The sequence below is a fragment of the Dipodomys merriami genome, unplaced genomic scaffold (assembly GCF_024711535.1).
Source record: "Dipodomys merriami isolate MVZ:Mamm:240054 unplaced genomic scaffold, mDipMer1.0.p SCAF_3, whole genome shotgun sequence".
In the NCBI taxonomy this organism is placed as follows: domain Eukaryota; kingdom Metazoa; phylum Chordata; class Mammalia; order Rodentia; family Heteromyidae; genus Dipodomys; species Dipodomys merriami.
The window spans coordinates 741538-762425 of record NW_027204492.1 but is presented as its reverse complement, the minus strand read 5'-3'; the positions used below and the strand labels follow the sequence as shown (position 1 = coordinate 762425).

The 20888-nt window shown below is 42.6% G+C and overlaps 2 protein-coding genes across 6 annotated transcripts in view; one reads left to right on the top strand and one right to left on the bottom strand.

Annotated features, from left to right (window-relative positions):
* The window catches only part of F8 (coagulation factor VIII), an 86507-nt gene that overhangs the window by 8749 nt on the left and 56870 nt on the right, over window positions 1–20888 (bottom strand). For 2 of the 5 annotated variants that reach the window (XM_070039445.1, XM_070039447.1), the window contains exons 16-25: window positions 19810–20022; window positions 19305–19533; window positions 18934–19116; window positions 17435–17551; window positions 16829–16900; window positions 14774–14859; window positions 13038–13193; window positions 4113–4257; window positions 3546–3694; window positions 2548–2724 (exon numbers count right to left, since the gene is read on the bottom strand). In XM_070039445.1, coding sequence (XP_069895546.1) covers window positions 2548–2724; window positions 3546–3694; window positions 4113–4257; window positions 13038–13193; window positions 14774–14859; window positions 16829–16900; window positions 17435–17551; window positions 18934–19116; window positions 19305–19533; window positions 19810–20022 — 1527 coding nt within the window. Of the gene's footprint in view, window positions 1–2547; window positions 2725–3545; window positions 3695–4112; window positions 4258–7485; window positions 7819–13037; window positions 13194–14773; window positions 14860–16828; window positions 16901–17434; window positions 17552–18933; window positions 19117–19304; window positions 19534–19809; window positions 20023–20888 lie in introns of those variants that run through there. The other 3 variants (XM_070039446.1, XM_070039448.1, XM_070039449.1) reach the window with 3 other exon arrangements.
* On the top strand, window positions 8281–9576 carry F8a1 (coagulation factor VIII associated 1). The gene has a single exon (XM_070039450.1). The coding sequence runs from the start codon at window positions 8311–8313 to the stop codon at window positions 9451–9453; it is 1143 nt and encodes a 380-aa protein (XP_069895551.1). The 5' UTR covers window positions 8281–8310; the 3' UTR covers window positions 9454–9576.

Below are 20888 nucleotides of genomic sequence, written 5' to 3'. Positions count from 1 at the left end.
AGTCCTACACCCTATTTTATATTCTATTATTTATTGGTTATCCTAGAAATTGTGACATGCATTAAACTGGCCATGTTTGTTATTAATCAACATTTTTACTTCTTCGATACTGTAGTAATTTTAAATTTTCTTGTTCTCCTACTTCATTGTTGGTGGGAGTGTAAAGTTGTTCAATCAGTTTGGAAAGCAGTATGGAGGTTCCTCAGAAGACTCCACATAGAGCTCCCCTATGACCCAGCAATCCCACTGTTGGGCATTTACCCAAATGATCAAAAACAAGGGTATACTAAAGCTACCAGCACAACTATGTTTATTGCAGCATTATTTACCATAGCTAAGATATGGAACCAACCCAGATGCCCCTCAGTAGATGGATGGATCAAGAAAATGTGGTGTATATATAAATGGAACTTTATGCCTCCAACAGAAAGAATGACATTGCCCCATTTGTTAGGAAATGGAAAGACTTGGAAAAAATTATATTGTGAAGTAAGCCAGACCCAAAGAAACATAGGTCCCATGGTTTCCCTTATTTGCAATAACTAGTATATGTCTAGGACAAGCCGAAAAGTTCAAAAGCTATGTAAATATGACCAGATAAGATGATGTTAAGTGAAATGATACAAGTGGTTTTTTCTTTCTTGCTATTGTTTTTTTTTTTTAACACATTTATAATGTACTCTGTGATTTTTTTGTTTCTCTTGTATATTCTTTCCCCATGGTATAACCCCTGTTTTCACTGTATTTGATTTTGGTGCCCTGCATCTTGTATATACATTTTTCTAAATTGGGGAGGGGAAGGGAAATAACAAAATGCTGAAATAAGGATATAGGTTGACCCATTGTAACAATAAGGTATACAAGACACTATGTAGAAAATGAGAGAGAGTTGGAGAGATGGGGAGGCAAGGGATGGTGAAAAACAAAGGAAGAGGTAACAATCCTGCAGAGAAAAAGTCCTCATTACCCTACTCATGTAACTGTAACCCCTCTGTACAGTATTGTTACAATAAAAACATATAAAATATAAAAAAGAAAAAAACATATATCTAACCAAATATCTATCACAAAAAAATAAATTTTCTTGTTCTATTCATCTCAATTATGACATTTAAGTTTTTGTTGTCATGTTTTCTAAATGAACCTTTTATCCCTATAAGTTGGCTGTCTCAGGCATTTGTTACAGTAACAGAGAGCTGACTAACACACCCATCAGGTTAATACTTAGTGACAAAGGAGATTATTTTTAAAAAACAAAACAAAACACCACAAGCCTGGCACCAGTGGCTCATGCCTATAATCCTAGCTATTCAGGAGGCTGAGATCTGAGGATTGTGATTCAAAGCCAGCCCAGGCTGGAAAGTCTATGAGACTCTTATTTCCAATTAACCACCAGAAAGCCATTAGTGGAGTTGTGGCTCAAGGTGGTAGAGTGCTAGCCTTGAGCAAAAAAGCTCAGGGACAGGGCCCATGTCCTGAGTTAAGGCTCCATGACTGACAACAAAACAAAACAGAAACACCAAAAACCACAGGTATGAACTGTTTTTTGTTATTGTTCATGGGATAGTACAACTTTGTGTTCTTTCTATAATGAGTATAATTTGTTGAATTTATCTAGCAAATCTAGATCAAGAACAAAGACTACCTAGACTACTAAAGATCAAAAAGGCCTAGAAATCTACATTACTGGTGAGGATACAGGAACCATTAAACATTTAGCAAGTAACTCTTTCCAGCCTTCTAATTCTTTTTTTTTTTAATTTAATTTAATTTTATTTGTGAACATACTGTTCAGAGGAGTTACAATTACATGGGCAGGATAATGCGTACATTTCTTACCAAGCACTGCAGCCTCCTCCTTTGTTTACCCTTCACATCCCTTCCCAGCCTCCCCCCTCCCCCCCAATCCCAATCCTTCTCCTTCCCCCCCTTTCCCCCCCCCCCCCCCGCACCGACGTTGTAAAGCTCGTTTTGGACATGACAACTTGTACTTCTCATTGTTGCAACAGGTCCACCTGTATCCTTAAACAACTGGTTTTTCCCCATCTCCTCCACAAGTTATACTGACATCAAATATAGTGAAAGTAGGGGTTATACTGTGGGGGAGGGACATACAAAGCAACAAAGAGATAATCTTATAAATGCGTTAGAAACACATGCATGAAAGAAAAAAACATTAAATTACACATCTAAGGGTTCATTTTCCTGACATCACATTATCTGACCTTTTCCGCTTGACTCATACATATACTAGATATTACAAATAAGGGAAACCATAGGACCTATGTTTCTTTGGGCCTGGCTTACTTCACTTAATATTTCTTGCTGTCATCTTGGATGACATCGAGAAGAATCAACACTTGGCCATACTCTTTCCTTTTCTTAGATTGTTACTTCCTTGCTTAAATGCACTATGTTCTCTCAGAATGTCATTCACCATATTTTATTACCACAGCTACTCTGCAAATGCTACTCTGATCAAGTTGGTTACATCTCTCAATGTCAAGATCTAAGAGAGATTTTTGTCTTTCTTTGAGAACATCGTACCTTAACTTTCCCATTCTGAGAAATGAGAATCCAGTGATGGCCATCCTGACTGCTAGAGATGAGAAACTCCTTCACAAACATGCTGGTAAGGAGAGATTTCACTCCCTGGGTGATTATCCCTGTGATTTTCATTGTCTTCCGGAAGTCCACTTGTAGCCACTCTTTTGGATTATTCACCTTAAAAAAACAGTGTTGGATGAACATCCTGTTGGTCACTATTTGTTCCCAGAAATCCCCAAAGACTTTCTTAACTATACTACGGCACTTATCACTCTGCATTTTAATGGTTTGTCAGCTTCTCTTATTTGACAAAGAAACCTAAGGAATATCCATTTAATAGGTGCCCAGCAATGCTGAATAACTATAAGAGCCTTCTATAGATTGGATAGAGTGTTAAAGATTGATAGCCTATTTTGTTTAAACTAATCTTGGAAAACTTAAAGAATTAAGTACATTCACACCTCTTAAGAAGTTATGACTATTAACAGATATTTTTGGTGCCAGTCCTGGGCCTTGAATTCAGGGCCTAGGCATTATCCCTGGGCTTTTTGGATCAAGGCTAATGCTTTACTACTTGATCCACAGCACCACTTCTGGTCTTTCTGGCATTTAATTGGAGATAAGAATCTTACAGATTTTCCTGCCCAGGCTGGCCTTGAACCATGATCCTTAGATCTCAGCCTACTGAGTGGCTAAAATTATAGATGTGATCCACTGGTACCTGGCTTATTAACAGATATTAACATAGTACTGAAAACAGTTGTTTCTTTGAAGAGTTTCAATTAAAGTTCATTTCCCTCTCCAATGAATGCTCTCTGAAATCACATGGAACATCCACTAAATGTTTATGGGGGTGTCTTCCCATAGTCAAACCTTCTTAGATCCTATTAGAAGCACAGTCAACAGAAATACCTATAAGAAACAAGATCCTTCCCTACTTTTCCCAATGTCTAGTCCCTGCTCTGCTTTAGTTATGTAGTAGATATTTTGCCTCTTACATGAGGTCGCCAAGCATTAGTCTTCCCCTGCAGGTTAAGTCGAGCTTGTGAAGGAGACCAGTTTACAAACATATTGGTGAAGTAGGAAGAGGCAGTAATCTGTGCATCTGATATTACTTTGCTTTCCATTCCTAATGGGATGCTGCAACCTCAAAGAAATGAAAGAACAATGTTATCACAAGGAAAGTCTGCAGCTTACTGGGCTGCCTCCAGTTCTCTAGGGTTACTATTAACCTGACAATTTTTCAGGCATTAACTCCTACACAAATTCAGTTATTGTTGATATGACCTTGTTTTCTGGTCATTTCTGCTCATATTTGCTTGACTTTAATTTTTTTATTGGTAGAAATACAGGAGGTGGCTGACTCCTGGGAATTTCATGGTTAGGACAACAAAATCCTGTTTTTATTTTTGTTTTTGCTTTTTCTGCATTGTGTTGGTTTTATCATTAATAATTCTGTGTCCAGCAACAGAGATCCCCTCCTCCAAGTTCTATAATAACTAGGACAGTTGGTTATACTACTTGTGGTTGGGAAAGGAAATGATAAGGGATAACTAGACACTTACTGTTTAAATCACAGCCCATCAACTCCATGCGAAGAGTACTGCGGCCGCTATAATGAGTTGGGTGCAAACGGATATACCGAGCAATAATTGGAGGATTAAAAATATTGTGCTTTATCCCAGATGAATCTACATTGCCAAAGAAGACCTGTTTGGAAGGATGGGTATACATACATGGAAAGTGATTGTAAAGTGAAACACAATTTCTCCTATTTGAAGTTTCCTTTTGATTTTACCTTGTCCATTTTTCAACAGTATGAAACATCCAAATAAAACCATGCTGGATATACAGATGTTAGAATATTATACATGGAGGAGATAAGTACCAGGAAGAGAAGCAGAACAAGAATATTAGGTCTGGTCTGGGGAAAATGAAGTCATTTTCTTCCTTGGCCCACTGTAAACATCTTACAAAAGGACTTTAGGATTTAGGACTTTGCTACTCCTACTCTTACTAGAGCAATTAGAAATACAATGTTTGGAGAGTGACATCACCAAATTGGTAAAATAGGAGGTCCTTAGCTCTCATCCCACCTACAGGAATAGTCTTGGAAGACATCTGTAGATAAAATTGCCTCTGTGGAAGTCTTGAGATGCAGAAAGGAGACTGAAAAATCCCAGTGAAATCCGAATCCAAGTATAGATGCTTTCATAAGCCAGACCTGTATTTTGGCTGTGGTCTTGGTTATGGACTCAGAAGCAAACAACCTCCTTCAAATTTAGCTCTAGTTCCACTTTTGTGTAGTTCTGACATTAACCCTATCATTCCAGAGGTTTGGAAAGCCTGTCTCTCACTGGCACCCCTATAACAGATAGCTGTGGTTTGGATGCTGTTTGTCTCACAATTTCATGTGTTAGGATATTGGTCCCGAGTGTGGTGATATTAAAAAGTGGCCTAAGAGCCTAATGAGAGGTTGTTGGGGGCACTGCCTTCAAAAGTATTACAGGAGATCTCATGGATTAGTTCTTACAAGACTGAGTTGTTATTTAAAAAAAAAAAAAAAGAGTGAGCCTGGCTTCTAAATCATTCTGTACCTCCCTATATGGTCATGTGATCTTTCCCTCTCACACAGTTTTCCATTACTATGACACAATCTACTATTTGGTCCTTATCAGTGCTCAGAAGTCAGTAGCATGGTAATAAACCTCTAGAACCAAGAGCTAAATAAATTTCTCCTATTATAAACTATGTAGCCTCAGATATTTTGTAATATTAACAGAAAATAGACTAATACACAGGACTTTGGAATAGCTCTATGACTCAGCTGTAGTCCCACACTCTTATGGTCTGAGAGCATCTCTACTTTTTTTCAGGTAACTGGCAGGAGCTATGTCAGTCCATAATACCAGAAAGAGACCTAGCAAATGGAGCTGAATAGAGACTAGGAAATCCTTGACATGGTGCCACTGCACCATGGTCGGGAAGAAATTGTCTTCACGTGAACCTGGTGGGAGCCATGTCCATCTCTGGCCCAAAACAGCCTTCTAACAATGGGCTCAACTCAGGACCCTGGAACAGCCCAACTCCAGGCTTGCCTCATTCACCTCAGATACCATTCTGTTCACCCATGAACCCAGAAGGAGCCACACCCATCCTCACCCAGAAGAAACTACTGCAGAACTAGAAAGGTGCCTTTCAAATGCAAAAACACCACCAAAACAAGGCTATACAAAAAAGCTAGGATCTATCACGCCAGCAAAAGAAATTAATAAAGCTCTAGTAACCAACCCCAAAGAAGTGGAACCTCATAAAATATTGGACAAATAATTCAAAATATCTATTTTTAAAAGTTCAATGAGCTATAAGAGAATATAGACACTAACTAAATCAGAAAAAACAATATGAACAAAATAAGTTTAAGGAAATGGAGGCGTGGCTCAAGTGATAGAATACCAGCCTTGAGCAAAAACACCAAGGCACTGTAAGAGGCCTTGAGTTTAAGTCCCAGTATGTACCCCCCCCAAAGACATTTAATGAAGAAAACCACTTTAAAGAGGGCCTAACAGAAATCTAGAAGCTGAAGCATACAATGACTGAATTGAAAAATTCAATAGAAATCTACATCAGAAGACTCAATCATGTAGAAGAATAACTTGAGTTAAAGAAAACACAGTATTTGAAATTATCCACACTTAAGTAACAAAAAGTGGGCAATGGAGAAAGCATATAGAATTTATGGGACACTAACAATGAAAAGTCTGTATTACATAGGAGCCTTAAAAGGGGAGAAAAGACACAAAGGAATCTCAAAGAAATAATGGCTTAGAACTCCCCAAAGGGAGAAAAATGGATATCTTAACTTATAAAACCAAAACCCCCTAAACTTGAAGAGGTTTATACTGAGAAACATCATACTTAAGTGATGAAAAATCATAGACAAGGGCTGGGAAGCTGGCTCAGTGGTGCTTGCCTTGCATGAACGAGGTTCTGGGTTCGATTCCTCAGCACCACATAAGCAGAAAAAAAGTTGAAAGTGGCGCTGTGGCTCACGTGGTAGAGCACTAGTCTTGAGCTGAAGAGCTGAGGGACAGTGCCCAGGCCCAGAGTTCAGGCCCCATGACCAGACCCCCACCCCAAAGAAAGAAAGAAAGAAAGAAAAGTCATAGACAAGCCTAGTGCCAGGCTCAGGCTTGTAATCCTAGCTACTCAGGAGTCTGAGACGTGAAGGTCCAGGTTCAAAGCCAGCCCAGAAGGAAATCCATGAGGCTGTTATTGCCAATGAATCACCCAAAAGCCAGAAGTGGCATTGTGGCTCAAGTGGTAGAGCGCTAACCTTGAGTGCAAAAGCTAAAGGACAGCGTCCAGGTCCTGAGTCCAAGTCCCAGGTCTGGCACACAAAATGTTAAAAAGTTTGTGAGAGGCCTGGGAATGTGCTAAGTGGTAGGGTGCTGCCTAGCCTGCACAAAGCTCTGGGTTTGATTTCTCAGTACCAGACACACAGAAAATGCCAGAAGCGGCTCGGTGGCTCAAGTGGTAGAGTGCTAGCCGTGAACAAAAGAAGCTAAGGGACAGTGCCCAGGACTGGCAAAAAAAAAAAGAAAAAGAAAAAGAAAACCTTTGAGACTCCAATTAGCCACCAAAAAGCCAGAAGTAGAGCTGTGGCTCAAGTGGAAGAACGTTAGCCTTGAGTAAAAGGGCTCAGGGACAGTGGCCAGGCCGAGTTCAAGCTCCAGATCAGCACGCAAACCAAACAAACGAAACAAAAAGTTTGTGCGTCTCCATCTCCACCAACGGTCGGATACAGTGGCATACACCCGAAAGCTCAAGTAAGGGGATCCCAGCGCAGGCCTGCCTGCCCGGGCACGCAACAAGAGCCAACGGCTAAAATAACCAATGCCAAACGAGGCTGGAGGCCCGAGTGCAGAGGCAGAGCACCTGTCCAGCAAGCTGGAGGCCCTTGCCCTTTCCCAGCATGATCCAGGTCGGGTGGAAGCACGAGAATCGCCGCCTGAGGGGAGACGCCGGCTCCCGGCGAGCGAGCGACGGCACCTGCGCGCGACGGCACCTGCGCGCGACGGCACCTGCGCGCGACGGCACCTGCGCGCGACGGCACCTGCGCGCGACGGCACTTCCGGACGGGCTCGGGCGGACTGGTGAGGTCATTACCCGCCGCCGGCAGGCCCGCGTGCAGGCAGTTGGCACCGGGTCACTGTCGTGCCCGGCGTCCCTTCCAGGCGGCGGCTGGGACAGGAGCCCTCCAGGGTACACTCGGCTTTCAGACAGCCCCCGAGTCAGGCCAGGTGAGGTTGCCGGGACGATGGCATGCTGGGAGCCACGACAAGGGCCCCGCAGGCCCCACGTCTGAAGGCGATTGGGGAGGGGCTGGAGGGGTGGCTTGGGCTGCCACGAGGCCCGGTGTGCAGGTCAGGACGGCCCAGGGCCCCAGCCGGGTTTGCGTAGAGGACCACGCCGGTGTGGGTCCACGTCCCACCCGCTGTCATTCGTGCCCCCAGGGCGAGCCGGCGGCCAGGCCCAGGTCCGGATTTGCGGAGCGCCAGCGGCGGTGCCAGGGCAACCCCCTCCCCAGCTGTGACTGCGAGCGGCTTGAGCTCCCAGCCTCCTCCCGGGCGGCCTGCTGGTTGCCAGGCAACGGCGGGGCGGGAGCGCGGGCGGCCTACCGCGCCCCCCGCGGGGGCGCACGGCACGTCGCGGCTGGCCCGCTGCGTCAGCGCGCTCACCCGGAAAAGGCGAGCGGTCGACATGGCGGCCTCTTCGTCAGGCTTGGGCCTCGGCCTGGGCCTGGGCCTAGGCGGCGGCGGCGGCGGCGGCGGCGGCGGCGTAAGCCCAGGGTCCGAGGCCGGGGACTTCCTGGCTCGGTACCGGCTGGTGTCGAACAAGCTGAAAAAGCGTTTCCTGCGGAAGCCGAACGTGGCCGAGGCCGGCGAGCAGTTCGGACAGCTGGGCCGGGAGCTGCGCGCCCAGGAGTGCCTGCCCTACGCGGCCTGGTGCCAGCTGGCCGTGGCGCGCTGCCAGCAGGCGCTGTTCCACGGGCCCGGGGAGGCGCTGGCCCTGACCGAGGCCGCGCGCCTCTTCCTGCGCCAGGAGTGCGACGCCCGGCAGCGCCTGGTCTGCCCCGCCGCCTACGGCGAAGCTCTGCAGGCGGCCGCTAGCGCCCTGAGCGCCGCTGTGCGCCTGCACCTGGAGCTGGGCCAGCCGGCCGCCGCCGCCGCCCTGTGCCTGGAACTGGCCGCCGCCCTGCGCGACCTGGGCCAGCCGGCCGCCGCCGCCGGCCACTTCCAGCGCGCCGCCCAGCTGCACCTGCCCCAGCTGCCCCTGGCCGCGCTGCAGGCGCTTGGCGACGCTGCCTCGTGCCAGCTGCTGGCGCGAGACTACACCGGTGCCCTGGCGGTCTTCACGCGCATGCAGCGCCTGGCGCGCGACCATGGCAGCCACCCCCTGCCGCCGCCCCCGCCGTCGCCGCCCCAGCAGCCGGGACCCGGTGCGCCCTCTGCGCCGCTCCCCGCGAACTCGGGCTCGGCCGCGCCCTCCCCCGCCACGCTGGGCGCCTTCTCGGACGTGCTGGCCCGGTGCGAGGTGTCCCGCGTACTGCTGCTGCTGCTCCTGCAGCCGCCACCCGCCAAGCTGCTGCCCGAGCACGCCCAGACCCTGGAGAGGTACTCCTGGGAGGCCTTCGACAGCCACTGTCAGGACGGCAGCAGCTGCCAGCTTCCCGAGGAGCTGTTCTTGCTGCTGCAGTCCTTGGTCATGGCCACCCATGAGAAGGACACGGAAGCCGTCAAGTCGCTGCAGGTGGAGATGTGGCCACTGCTGAGTGCCGAGCAGAACCACCTCCTTCACCTAGTTTTGCAAGAAACCATCTCCCCCTCGGGACAGGGCGTCTGATGAATCCCATCAGCCAAGATGCCCTTTGGCCTGAGACCCAACCACCCCACAGCACGCCCAGTACCTTTCCCCTCCCCTCCCCACTTTGCCACTGGGGAGAAATAAAAGATGGGTCTTCCTGCTCCTGTGTTGTCTGTCATTCCCTTCGCCACCATGGGCGTGATTCATGAACTGAAAGATAGCTTCTAGAAGCCCATTTTAAGGCAGCAGGGTGGGAACGAGGCACAATAGGTAGGTCCTGTTGGTGTATGTGTGTGCTGGTTGGTACCCCGGGCCTCTAGCTCCCTTGACTTTTTGCCTCAAGTCTTGTGTTCTGCCAGTTGAATCAAGGCTCCCCTTCTGACTTTTTTCTAGGTTAATTAGAGATGGTCTCACCGGCTTTTCTCCCTGGGCTGTCTTAGAATCAGATCTCTGTCTACTATGGAGTGTCTGAGAGTTAGTCAAAGGCAAATGGAAAACTAGTAGCTATACTGTTTCCTTGAATTATGTTTTATACCAGATACCTAACTGTATTCATTCCTCACTCTGCCCTGTGCAAGCAGGTTAGACCAAAACTTCCATCCAGCTGATTGCAAAGGTAGAGAGGGTGCATGCTCCTGGTTTTTTGGGAATGCTCTTTTCAACTCTGGCTTCAGACCCGAGTACCCAACTTACTCTGTTACATTTCTCTAACAGAAAAGTTTAGGGTTCTGGTTCATGCCTGATGATGACTTAGTTTGGATTTAGGTTTTTGTATCAATACTAACTTGGATTAGTTTGGGAATTCTGTAATTAACACTGATTTCTAACATGCCAAACACATTATCAGTGTTTTTGCATTACTAAGATTTTATCAGGGCTTTTCACTTGTTAGGCAGGTGCTTTACCACTTTAGCCAGGCCTTCAGTCCTTTTTGCTTTTTTATTTTTGACAGTCCTGGCCCTTGAACTCAGGACCTGGGCATTGTCTCCAAGCATTTTTTGCTCAAGGCTAGCTAGCACTTTAGCACTTGAGCCACAGCTCCACTTTTGGTTTTCTGGTGGTTAATTGGAGAGAAAAGTTTCGCAAACTTTCCTTCTGGGGCTGGCAAAGAACTACAGTCCTCAGATATCAGCCTCCTGAATAGCTAGAATTAAAGGTGTGAGCCACTGGTGCCCACCTTTTACTTTATGTTTTATATCAACTGTCAAATGAGTGCTGAGTCACAATTGTGAGCCTGGATCACAATTCTTCGTACAGCCTTCCTTGTAGCTAGGGCAGTTTATTTGTTGAGATGAATTCTCATGTTTGCCTAGACTAGTCTCCAAATACAATTCTCAAGATCTCTGCTACCTGAGTAGCTGAGACTACAAGCATGAGACTGTGACAAGTCAAATGTTTTCACAAATAAATACAAATAATTATACCATTAGTCAGCTTTTTAAAGTTGGAAAATGGAAAGGAGGGGATTTTTATTCCCTCTATGTATTGATAGCACTGGGGTTTGAACCAAGAGGCATGTGCTTGTTAGGTACTTGACCTCTTGATCTCATGACCCCAGCCCTTTTTGCTTTACTTATTTCACAGGTGGGGGGGGGGTCTTTCATTTTTTCTTCAGGCCAGATGAGACTATGAATTCTAAAAATACTTGCCATGTATCTGGGGTGATGGTTGTGCCTCACCATACCCATCTTTTTTTTTTTAACTGAGACAAAGCATCACTAACTTTTTGCTCCATCTGACTTAAGTTACAAGTCACAATCCTGATCTCTGACTCTTGAATGCCTGGGACTACAGAGGTAAGTCAACACACTCAAGCAGTAATTACATTTTATCCCTCTCAGTATAAAAGAAAGATTTAAAATAAATGGATTGAGTATTCAGCTTTATGTTCTAGAAGATAAAAATTAACCAAAAGAACAAAATATTTTTTATAAGAGTTGAACAAATGAATAACAAAACAGCACTTCCTAACCTAAGTTTGAGGTTTTGTTTTTGTTTTTTCAAATCAGAAGTTGATTCTTTGAAAGAAAGAACCCAGTGCAATAGAATAGCACTAGCCAAATCTGGAGGATCAAAAAGTAGAAAACAGATATGTATGTGGGAACAGACAGGTGGATGGCATGGGAAGAATGGTAAGACTGTACTGTGCACATTACAGTGATTTAAGGTTACAGAAAATAAGGGTGCCCGTAATTTGAGAAATGGATAAGATAGTCAAAGTAGTGCCACCAAATAAAGCACAAGGCTCAAGTGAGTTTTTCTTCTGACTGGTTAAATATGTGATTACTTAGGGTATGTATTCTAGAGTAATTCTTCATGGAAAATATGGAAGCTTTCCCAACTTATGTTCAATGTAATCTAGATTCCCAAACTCAATAAATGAAATTTCTCTTAAGTAAACCAGTTTGTGTGTGTGTTCTGGACTTGGGGCTTGGACTCAGGGTTGGGCACTGTCCCTGAGCTTATTTTGCTCAAGGTTAGCTGCCTACCACGAGCCACAGCCACAACTCCACTTCTGGCTTTTTTTTTTTTTTAGTAGTTTAGTAGTTTATTGGAGATATTCAAACTGAACTCTGTAACTAATCCTTAGCCCCTCAGCCATAGATGTCTATAACCACAGGATATGAATTCCTTCAAGGCTCAAAGGATGCTTTCTGGCTTTCCATGTATGCTAATTGATTTTTTTAAAATATCTTCATTTCTTTTTCCTATGCATGCCCTCTAGAGTTGTAAAAGGATGAGAAGTCACTCTGTACTCAGCTGATACTATAGCTGTTGTGATAGCGACTGAATATCTCCTGATATCTTAGAATGTCTGCAGCTTATCCAATAGTACTGTTAGTGGCAATTGGAGTCATTATATCATCACATGTCATGGGTTGCTAATCTTTTTCCTAAACGAGGAAGTGATCCCATGTTCCTTTGAATATGATTGCACAATTGCATTTTGCAGGACTGTTTCCTGGGCCATCTTCTGGCACCAATTACTGTATAAAATAAGGGTAAGGAACATGGCACACTAAAATCTTACGATGAACAGAAGGCAGAGAATAAGAGAAATGTGACATAATAGGCTGAATGTGAGGTATGGGGCTCCAGACTGCTATTACCATTATAAATGAAAACTGAAGGAAGAGATATAAGAAGCATAGAAGTAAAGAATTGAGCAGATTGGTGGGGGCAGCTAATCAGGGTAGGAGGAAATAAAAATGAGAGAAGTATATGCAATGATGTTATAATCCTGTTTAATCAGAAGTCTTGAGATCACTGTTAGAAAATTAATCAGTTCTCAATGATTTTATCCTTTTGTGCATAAGATATCTTTATCTATGGTCCAGGTTTTTCCTCTTAAACTCAAGTCTTTCAGTTGCTGACTGCTGAACCTTTCAATCTGATTGTCCTTAAGGGAACAAGTATAGTAGACTATACATTTGTCTTACTGAAGAGAGCCCTGACACTCCCACTTCTTTTTGTTCATGTCTGTAACCAGTCCCAATGCCCATAGGTACAGCATTCATTTTTGGAGATAAGTTTGCAGACATTTAGAGTGTTTGTAACATATCTGGTGTGTCTAAAAGTATGAAACCCAATTATGCATTCTCTTGAAAGAACTAATTACATACCATTAAAGTCCCAGTGGAATTCCCTCGGTAAGTCCACCACTTTTTCCCATCAAGACTATACATGATAATAAATTGAGAGATGTAGAGGCTGGAGAACTTCTGACGGGCACCCTGGGTCTTGATGCCATGAATAATCATTGGTGCCAACAGATCCACCTACCAATGAAAACAATTTATTCTAACCTGGTTTTAAATGTGTGTACTCGAGAAATTAATTATCAGCTTAGGAAAAATCTGCATTGCTACAGGTGTGCACATCATGATGTTGGACATGCAAGTGAATCAGGTACATACATGTGGGCATAGTTGTGAAGTTGTGGATAAATGGTGGGAATGAGTACAGAAAGTGGTTATCGAGTTCCTTGCTTCCTAGCAAACTAGCCCACCTACAAATCTACCTTCACATCTGTTGTACAGTGCATCCCCAAATCACTACCAGTGATAAGCTGCCACACCTTCTTCAGTAACGCATTTTGAGGTATATCTCCACTGGGCCTGTTGACGACAGACTACACATTTCTTTTTTAATAAGGGCACTAAAATAAAAAATCAGACATGAGATTTGCATTTGTAGCTCACCTTATATTTGCCTTGGACAGTGCTACTCTAGAGGAAATTGACAAGTGAGAAAATGTGAAATATTGAATCTTTTAAAAAAGAAATTTGGGCCGGATGCTGGTGGCCCACGCCTGTAATCCTAGCTACTCAGGAGACTGAGCTCTGAGGATCACGGTTCAAAGCCAGCCCAGTCAGGAAAGTCCATGAGACTCTCATATCCAGTAAACCACCAGAAAACTGGAAGTTGTGCTGTGGCTCAAGTAGTAGAGTGCTAGCCTTGAGCCGAAGAGCTGAGGAACAGCGCCTAGGCCCAGAGTTCAAGCCCCACAACTGACAAAGAAAAAGAAATTTAGTTAGCATAAACAATATTGCATGTATTGCTTCCATCTTAGTTATTACACTAAATTTGAGTAGGTATTTCTTACTACAGTGGTAGTAAGAAAATTTAGTGGTATAAAATTGCTTGTGAAATGGGGGATTTAGCCACTTGTTTAGTGTTAAAATGAAGAATACTGGAGGACTCATTTGGAGGCATTCAACAGGAGAATACATGGTCTTGAGAGGTGATGAGTTAAATATTATAGAAAGCATATACATGTTATAATCTCAGGAGATAGAAATAGGATACACTGGCATACTTTATTCTGAAGTCTTTTTAACAGTATTTTTTTTTTTTGTCTTTTCTTTTTTGGTACTGGAGATCGAACCCAGGACGTTGCACTTGCTAGGCAAGCGCTTTGCCACTGAGCTACATCCCAGCCCTATGGAAGTAAGAGGGTTTTTTTTTTGTTGTTGTTATTGTTTTTTTATATTGGTCGTGGGGCCTGAACGCTGTCCCTCAGCTCTTCAGCTCAAAGCTAACACTCTACCACTTGAGCCATAGCACAACTTCTGGCTTTTTCTGCTTATGTGGTGCTGAGGAATTGAACCCAGGGCCTCATGCATGCAAGGCAAGCGCTCTACCACTGAGCCACCTTCCCAGTCTCTATTCTGAAGTCTTTTGTTTGAGGGTTTTTTTATTTTTTGCACAAGTCATAACCCATTCTATCCTTTAGTTTCCTCATCTGTTAATTAAGCTTTAATGGTAGGCTCAAAGGACATGCATAATGGTTGAGCTTCCAAGATAAGTAGGTGATGTGATTGAATGATTATTCCTGCCATTGATGTCATTTTCTAACCTTGATCCAGGAAAAGGGTTCTTTGGTGCTCCAGGCATTGATTGATCCAGAATAATGAAGTCTGGCCAGGTTTGGGGTCCACTGTCCTTTTGCCAAGAAAGGAGAAAGGAAAGAGAGATTATATAAGAAAGGAAAGAGAGATTATGTTCAACTTGATTGATCCTAAACACTTGGGAACAAAATCACTCTTTTGAGAAGTTAAACCTATAAGATAAAGGAATACAAGCTTTGTATCCTGGCAGTATTGATAACTATCTAATGGGTTTCTTGCTGCTATTGCATATGCCATTTTCTGAAATTTAATAATTTTGTTGAGTGTTAGTACCTATAATTAGCTGATACTAGAAGTTGTTATCAGCAAATACCAAATTATATAATCTATTATCCAGTGTGTATTATCGCAGAAAAATCAGAAAATGAAAACTTAGAATAAAACATTAAAAAAAAGTATCACCTTTCTATCCAGGCACAGACACTAACTACAACTTTAATAAGTAACTCTCACGCTTGTTTTCTTTTTTCTTTTTTTTTTTGGGTCCGGTTGTGGGGCCTGAACTCTGGGCCTGGGCGCTGTCCCTCAGCTCTTCAGCTCAAGGCTAGCGCTCTACCACTTGAGCCACAGCGCCACTTCCAGCTTTTTTTTTCTTTTTGCATATATGGTGCTGAGGAATCGAACCCAGGGCCTCAAGCTTGCAAGGCAAGCGCTCTACCACTGAGCCACCTTCCCAGCCCTCACGCTTGTTTTCTAAGGAGATTTTTTTTTCCTTTTAAAATAGGGGTTGGCAAACTTTTTTCTCTCAAGATCTAGATAGAAAATAATTTAAGAAGCTGGGTGGTAGTGGCTCATGCCTGTAATCTGAGCTACTCAGGAGGCTGAGATCTGAGATTTGTCGATCAAAACCAGTTCTGGTAGGAAAGTCCGTGAGACTTATTTCCAATTAACCACCAGAAAACCGGAAATGATACTGTGGCTCGAGGTGGTAGAGAGCTAGCCTTGAATGAAAAAACTTAGCCCTGAGTTCAAGTCCCATGTCCTACCATAATAATAATATTATTAATAATAATAATAGCAATTTAAAAGTGGCAGGTTATATGATCTCTATTGAAACTAAAAAATTATATATAGATAAATTCATGTAGCTATGTTCTAGTTTGAGTTTATGCATTCTGGAATTTGAATTTTATAATTTTATACGAAAAAGTTTTCCTCAACCATTTAAAAATGGGAAAATTAAATATCTGAAAAAAGAAGGGGTTGGGGGAAATAAGAGTAGTGGGGATGAAATGACTTAACTACATTATATGCATGTAGAAAAATGTCACAATGCAGTCCATTATTTTTGTATAATTTATATATGCTAATAAAAATGGGAAATGTTCTTAGCTCAAATACCATACAAAATGGGAAGTAGGCTGGATTTGGACTTTGGGCAGTAATTTGCCAACTCATATTCTAAAATTTTGTGTTAAACTCTATAGGTTCTGTCCAAGCATAACTGCCCACAAGAAAGTGTAGCTTTCTGCTACAGTCAAGACAATAGACTTGGGAAGATATTTCAGGGAGCAGTGCTCTTGCTCAAGTCAGATGGATGTGGCCTGAATTAAGATGGTGGCAATGGGAAATAGAAAGAGATATATTTAAGAGCTAGTATCTATGGAGTAGAGTTAAGAAAAGCATGGAGTTGTATGCCAGTGGCCAACCCTATAATCCTACCTATTCAAAAGGCTGAGATCTAAAAATAATTTCGATCCAGCCCAGTCAGACAAATGTGAAAGGCACTTATCTCTCTTTAACTAGCCAAAAGCGAGAATAAGAGGTTTGGCTCAAGTGGTAGAGAGTCAATCTTGAGTGGAAAAAGCCAAGGGAGATAGAGGCCTTGATGTCAAGTCCCAGTACTGGAACAAAAAATAGAAAGGAAGGAAAGAAGGAGGAAAGGAATGAAAGAAAAGAAAAAGAAAAGCATGGGAATTACACACTTATTTGAAGCTTTCCAACAAAAATAATGAAAGATAAAATCAGCACAAATATCTTGGAGCAAAATTAACAGTACTTACCATATTGTCCTGAAGCTGTAATCTGAAAATCTTTAATGTGTCCAGAAGCCATTCCCAGGGGAATCTGACACTCTGAAATCAAACAGGGGGAACATAGTAGCTACAAGTATACAGAATTCAATTTCTCAAGTCAATAAAAATGGGAAAAAATAAAAAATGTTTTGAGCCAAGTAGTTTATTTGTCATGTCATTTAACTCATTCCAACAGTTAAGTGCTACAACTCTTCATATATTACGATGGAGGAAACTATAGTCTATAGAGAAATAAACCAGTGGTGGTTCTCTTACTTGTTTAAGATTAAATCCTCAAACTCTTCCAAATGATAGTTGTGGATTATCTTTGGTCATTGAAACAAAGTTAAGTTACAAAATCTTCTATTGTGAAAAATGAAGTTTTCACCCATTTGTGAACTAATAGAGGTTTAAATTTTACTTAGCTGTCAGCATATATGTCTTCCAAGGACTACTGCGACTAAATATTTTAAGTTTAATGATGATATGAGCATATTTTTATTTATTGACAATGGCAATCATTCCCAAGGAAAAGGAAAGCTGTACAGCAGTAAGCTAAGGTGGCAGCGAGCCTCTGCCCATAGTATTACTCACGCTTGCTGTACACCAGAAAGAGAGTGCTCATCCCAGCATTTAGGTGCTCGCCAATAAGGCATTCAACCCGCCAAATCCCAGCTTTGGATGGCAGCATTTCCACTGTCTCAAAAACACCTTTTCAAAACCAAAAGGAACACAAATTATTTCTTTGCACTAAGAAATGTGCATGGAATACATTGGCTTAAGCAGAATACCAAAGTAGAATTACAAAATTTAACTTTAGGGGCTGGGAAGGTGGCTCAGTGGTAGAGCGCTTGCCTTGCATGCCTAAGGCCCTGGGTTCGATTCCTCAGCACCACATAAGCAAAAAGAAAAAAGCCGGAAGTGGCACTGTGGCTCAAGTGGTAGAGTGCTAGCCTGGAGCTGAAGAGCTGAGGGACAGCGCCCAGGCCCAGAGTTCAGGTCCCATGACCAGACCCCCCCCCAAAAAAAAAAAATTTAACTTTACTCTCAAACCCAAATTGTTGCTACGTGACTCCTAATGTCAGAGGCATTGGAGACTGAATTCTGACCATCCCTCTTCCAGAATATGAGACAGGAGAATGCTTCTGCATTAGGATCAGGATACACTCAAAGCATTTTGGAGCAAAAGAGTCTTTCCTGTTTTCCAGATATGAGCTCCAAGTGATAGAGAAGTCACTAGACAAAGTAATCCCAAAAGAAAGAAGCAGGAGCAATTTAGGAATGAGTGACTAAAGGTGGAACAACCAAGCCAATGGTACTTCATGAGAATCCCCAAAAGGAGTCTTTGGGAAGCTCCTGAATGGTCCTAATAAGAAAGTCAGACTTAATTGCTAGTCTAATGCAGACACAATGAAGCTAGCTTACAACAATGCTGCCAGTTGTGAGTAGGTAAGAACTATCTCATTCTCTTATGTTTAACCTATCCATGCTGGAGTTCAAAAGAGCCCTTACCAAGAGGTTGGAGTTGGGAAGCACAATTTGCCAAGGGAGAGAACAAAGGACTCAACTATATCTCCTTTACTCAATGCAGACTTCCAGTCTGATGCAGGCTCAAGTTGAGGGAGGGAAGATTGAAGTTAAATGAAATTCAAATGTTTGTGTTACTGTTTTGAGATAAGGTCTCATTGTGTGGTCTGAGTTGTCTTCAAATTCATGATCATTTGTCTTCATCCTCCTGAGTGCTGAGACTATAAATCTGCACCACCAAACCTCGTTACATGTATAAACAGATAACTCTGGGTAATAGCTGGTAGCATGTTGGTTCTGAGATAAAAAAAAAAAATGAAAAAGGACTCCTAGCAAAGTGCTATGAAGTTAACCATTCATGTATTGTGTTTATTTTGTAGGAATTTTATGTACCTGAACTAAACTTGTTTGGTTGATATTTATTTCTCTCTAAGTAGGCTAATGTTACTTGAGGGCAGGGAGCTTGTCTGCTTTGTTCTCTGATTATATTATCAATGCCTACACCATTTTATGTAAATGCTCAACAAGTGCAGTATGTAGAATAAAGAGCACAAACTAGTTCACACCTGGATAGAGGTTGTACACAGCCATTCTATACTCTTCTGTTTTCCGTACAGTAAACACATGTCCACTGAAATGAATAGAATGGATGTTTTCATTGCTGCCCATACTCAGTAGATACCATCTAATCCTTTGATCCAGAGCCATTACTAAGCCAGGGAGTGTATCCATCACATAGCCATTGATTGCTGGAAAAAAAAATAGACAAAGCTGTTAAAATCTATTATGATGTTGCTTCCCTCCATTCCATGAGAACTACTGATGGCCAATTATATGTATTATGTATATGGAATCATACAATGTTCAAGCTCATTTTTTAAAAGTATATACTGTATCACTGTATTTAACAGTAATATTTGTGTGTGGGATATGTTACCATGGAAGCGATAATTTTCTTTTAAAGTGGAGTCTTCCTTTTGGATATTACAGGATGTCCTACAATTCCTTTCCATATTTTCAGTGAAGTACCAACTCTTAGTCTCATCAAAGATAGTGAAAAACAGAGCAAATTCCTGTACTGTTACTTGTCTCCCATGAGCAGGACTCAGTGTGTTAGTGCGACAGATCAGAAGGGGTCCAATCAAGCCTGAGTGCATGTCCTTCTCCTAGGGAGGAAAGACACAAACTCTTAGGGAAAGTTTTCTCATCCACAAACCAAATAGATTGCTCAACATTTGTGCTATACTATCCTGCTTCCCAGTCTTCCCAATATAAATCCATCCTCAGTAGATTCCAGGCTATTTCTAAGACAAATATGATATCACCTCTCCTATTTAAAGCTTCTCATTGTGTTTAGGATAAATGCCAACATTATTAACCCTCAGTCTAATGTCCATTTTCTTTAAATGAGAATATGGCTAGTACAATGAAGACCTCCTTACCAGATCAACATCAGAGAAGTAAGCCCAGGCTTTGCAGTCAAACTCATCTTTCGTGGGTGCCATGTGATGTTGGACTTCCCAAAAGTAAGTTTTGGTTTCATTTGGTTTGACAAAGTTTTTTCTGGGTTCTGCTCCTTGTCTGTTATCTTCCTTATAAAAAATGAGACTAGAATAGAAAGAGTAGGGACGAGAGGCTTGATTTTTGAAAGTTACCTGTAGAGGAAAAAAATGCAAGAATCATCTCTTAGGACATTTAATCTTTAGCTTAGGTTATACATCTCAAATAGGAATCTTCTGGTTTTTATGAAGTTACAAATATCCTAGAGGAAACAGAAAGATATTGTTAGAACAAAAACCTACAGATCTATGAAGGAAAATCTGAAATGATTGTTGAGGATGGAAGGAGGCTACTGGGGCTTAAATTCAGGGCCTGGGCATATCCCTTAGATTTTTCACCCGAGGCTGGTGCTCTACCACTTGAGTCACACCTCGACTTTTGGCTTTTTGCTGGCTAATTGGAGAGAAGATTCTCATAGGCTTTCCTGCCCAGGCTGGCTTCAAACGGTGCTCCTCAGATCTCAGCCCCCTGAGTACCTAGGATTACAGATGTGAGCCATCAATGCTTGTCTTGAGATTTTAAATTCTAAAGTTAAGACAAGAACTTAAGACTGGAGGTATAGCCCTGGTGGCAGAGCACCTGCCTTGCAAATGTAAAACCCTGAGTTTAAACCCCAGTATCATATGGAAAGTAAGATAAAATTCAAGTCAGAAAAAATGAAGCCATAATCCTATGGTATTAGATCTTTCTATATTCTTGTTATAGCCAATCAAATGAATGACTTTTATTTTTTTAATATTGTTGTGCTAGTCCTGGGGCTTGACTCAAGGCTTGAACTCAGGGCCTAGGTGCTGTCCCTGAGCTTAGTTTTACTGAAGGATGCAGCATTACCCCTTGAGCTACAGCTCCAATTTTGGCATTTTTATGGGTGCTTAATTGGAAATAAGAGTCTCACAGACTTTTCTGCCTGAGCTGGCTTTGAACCATAATCTTCAGATCTCAGCCTCCTGAGTAGCTAGGA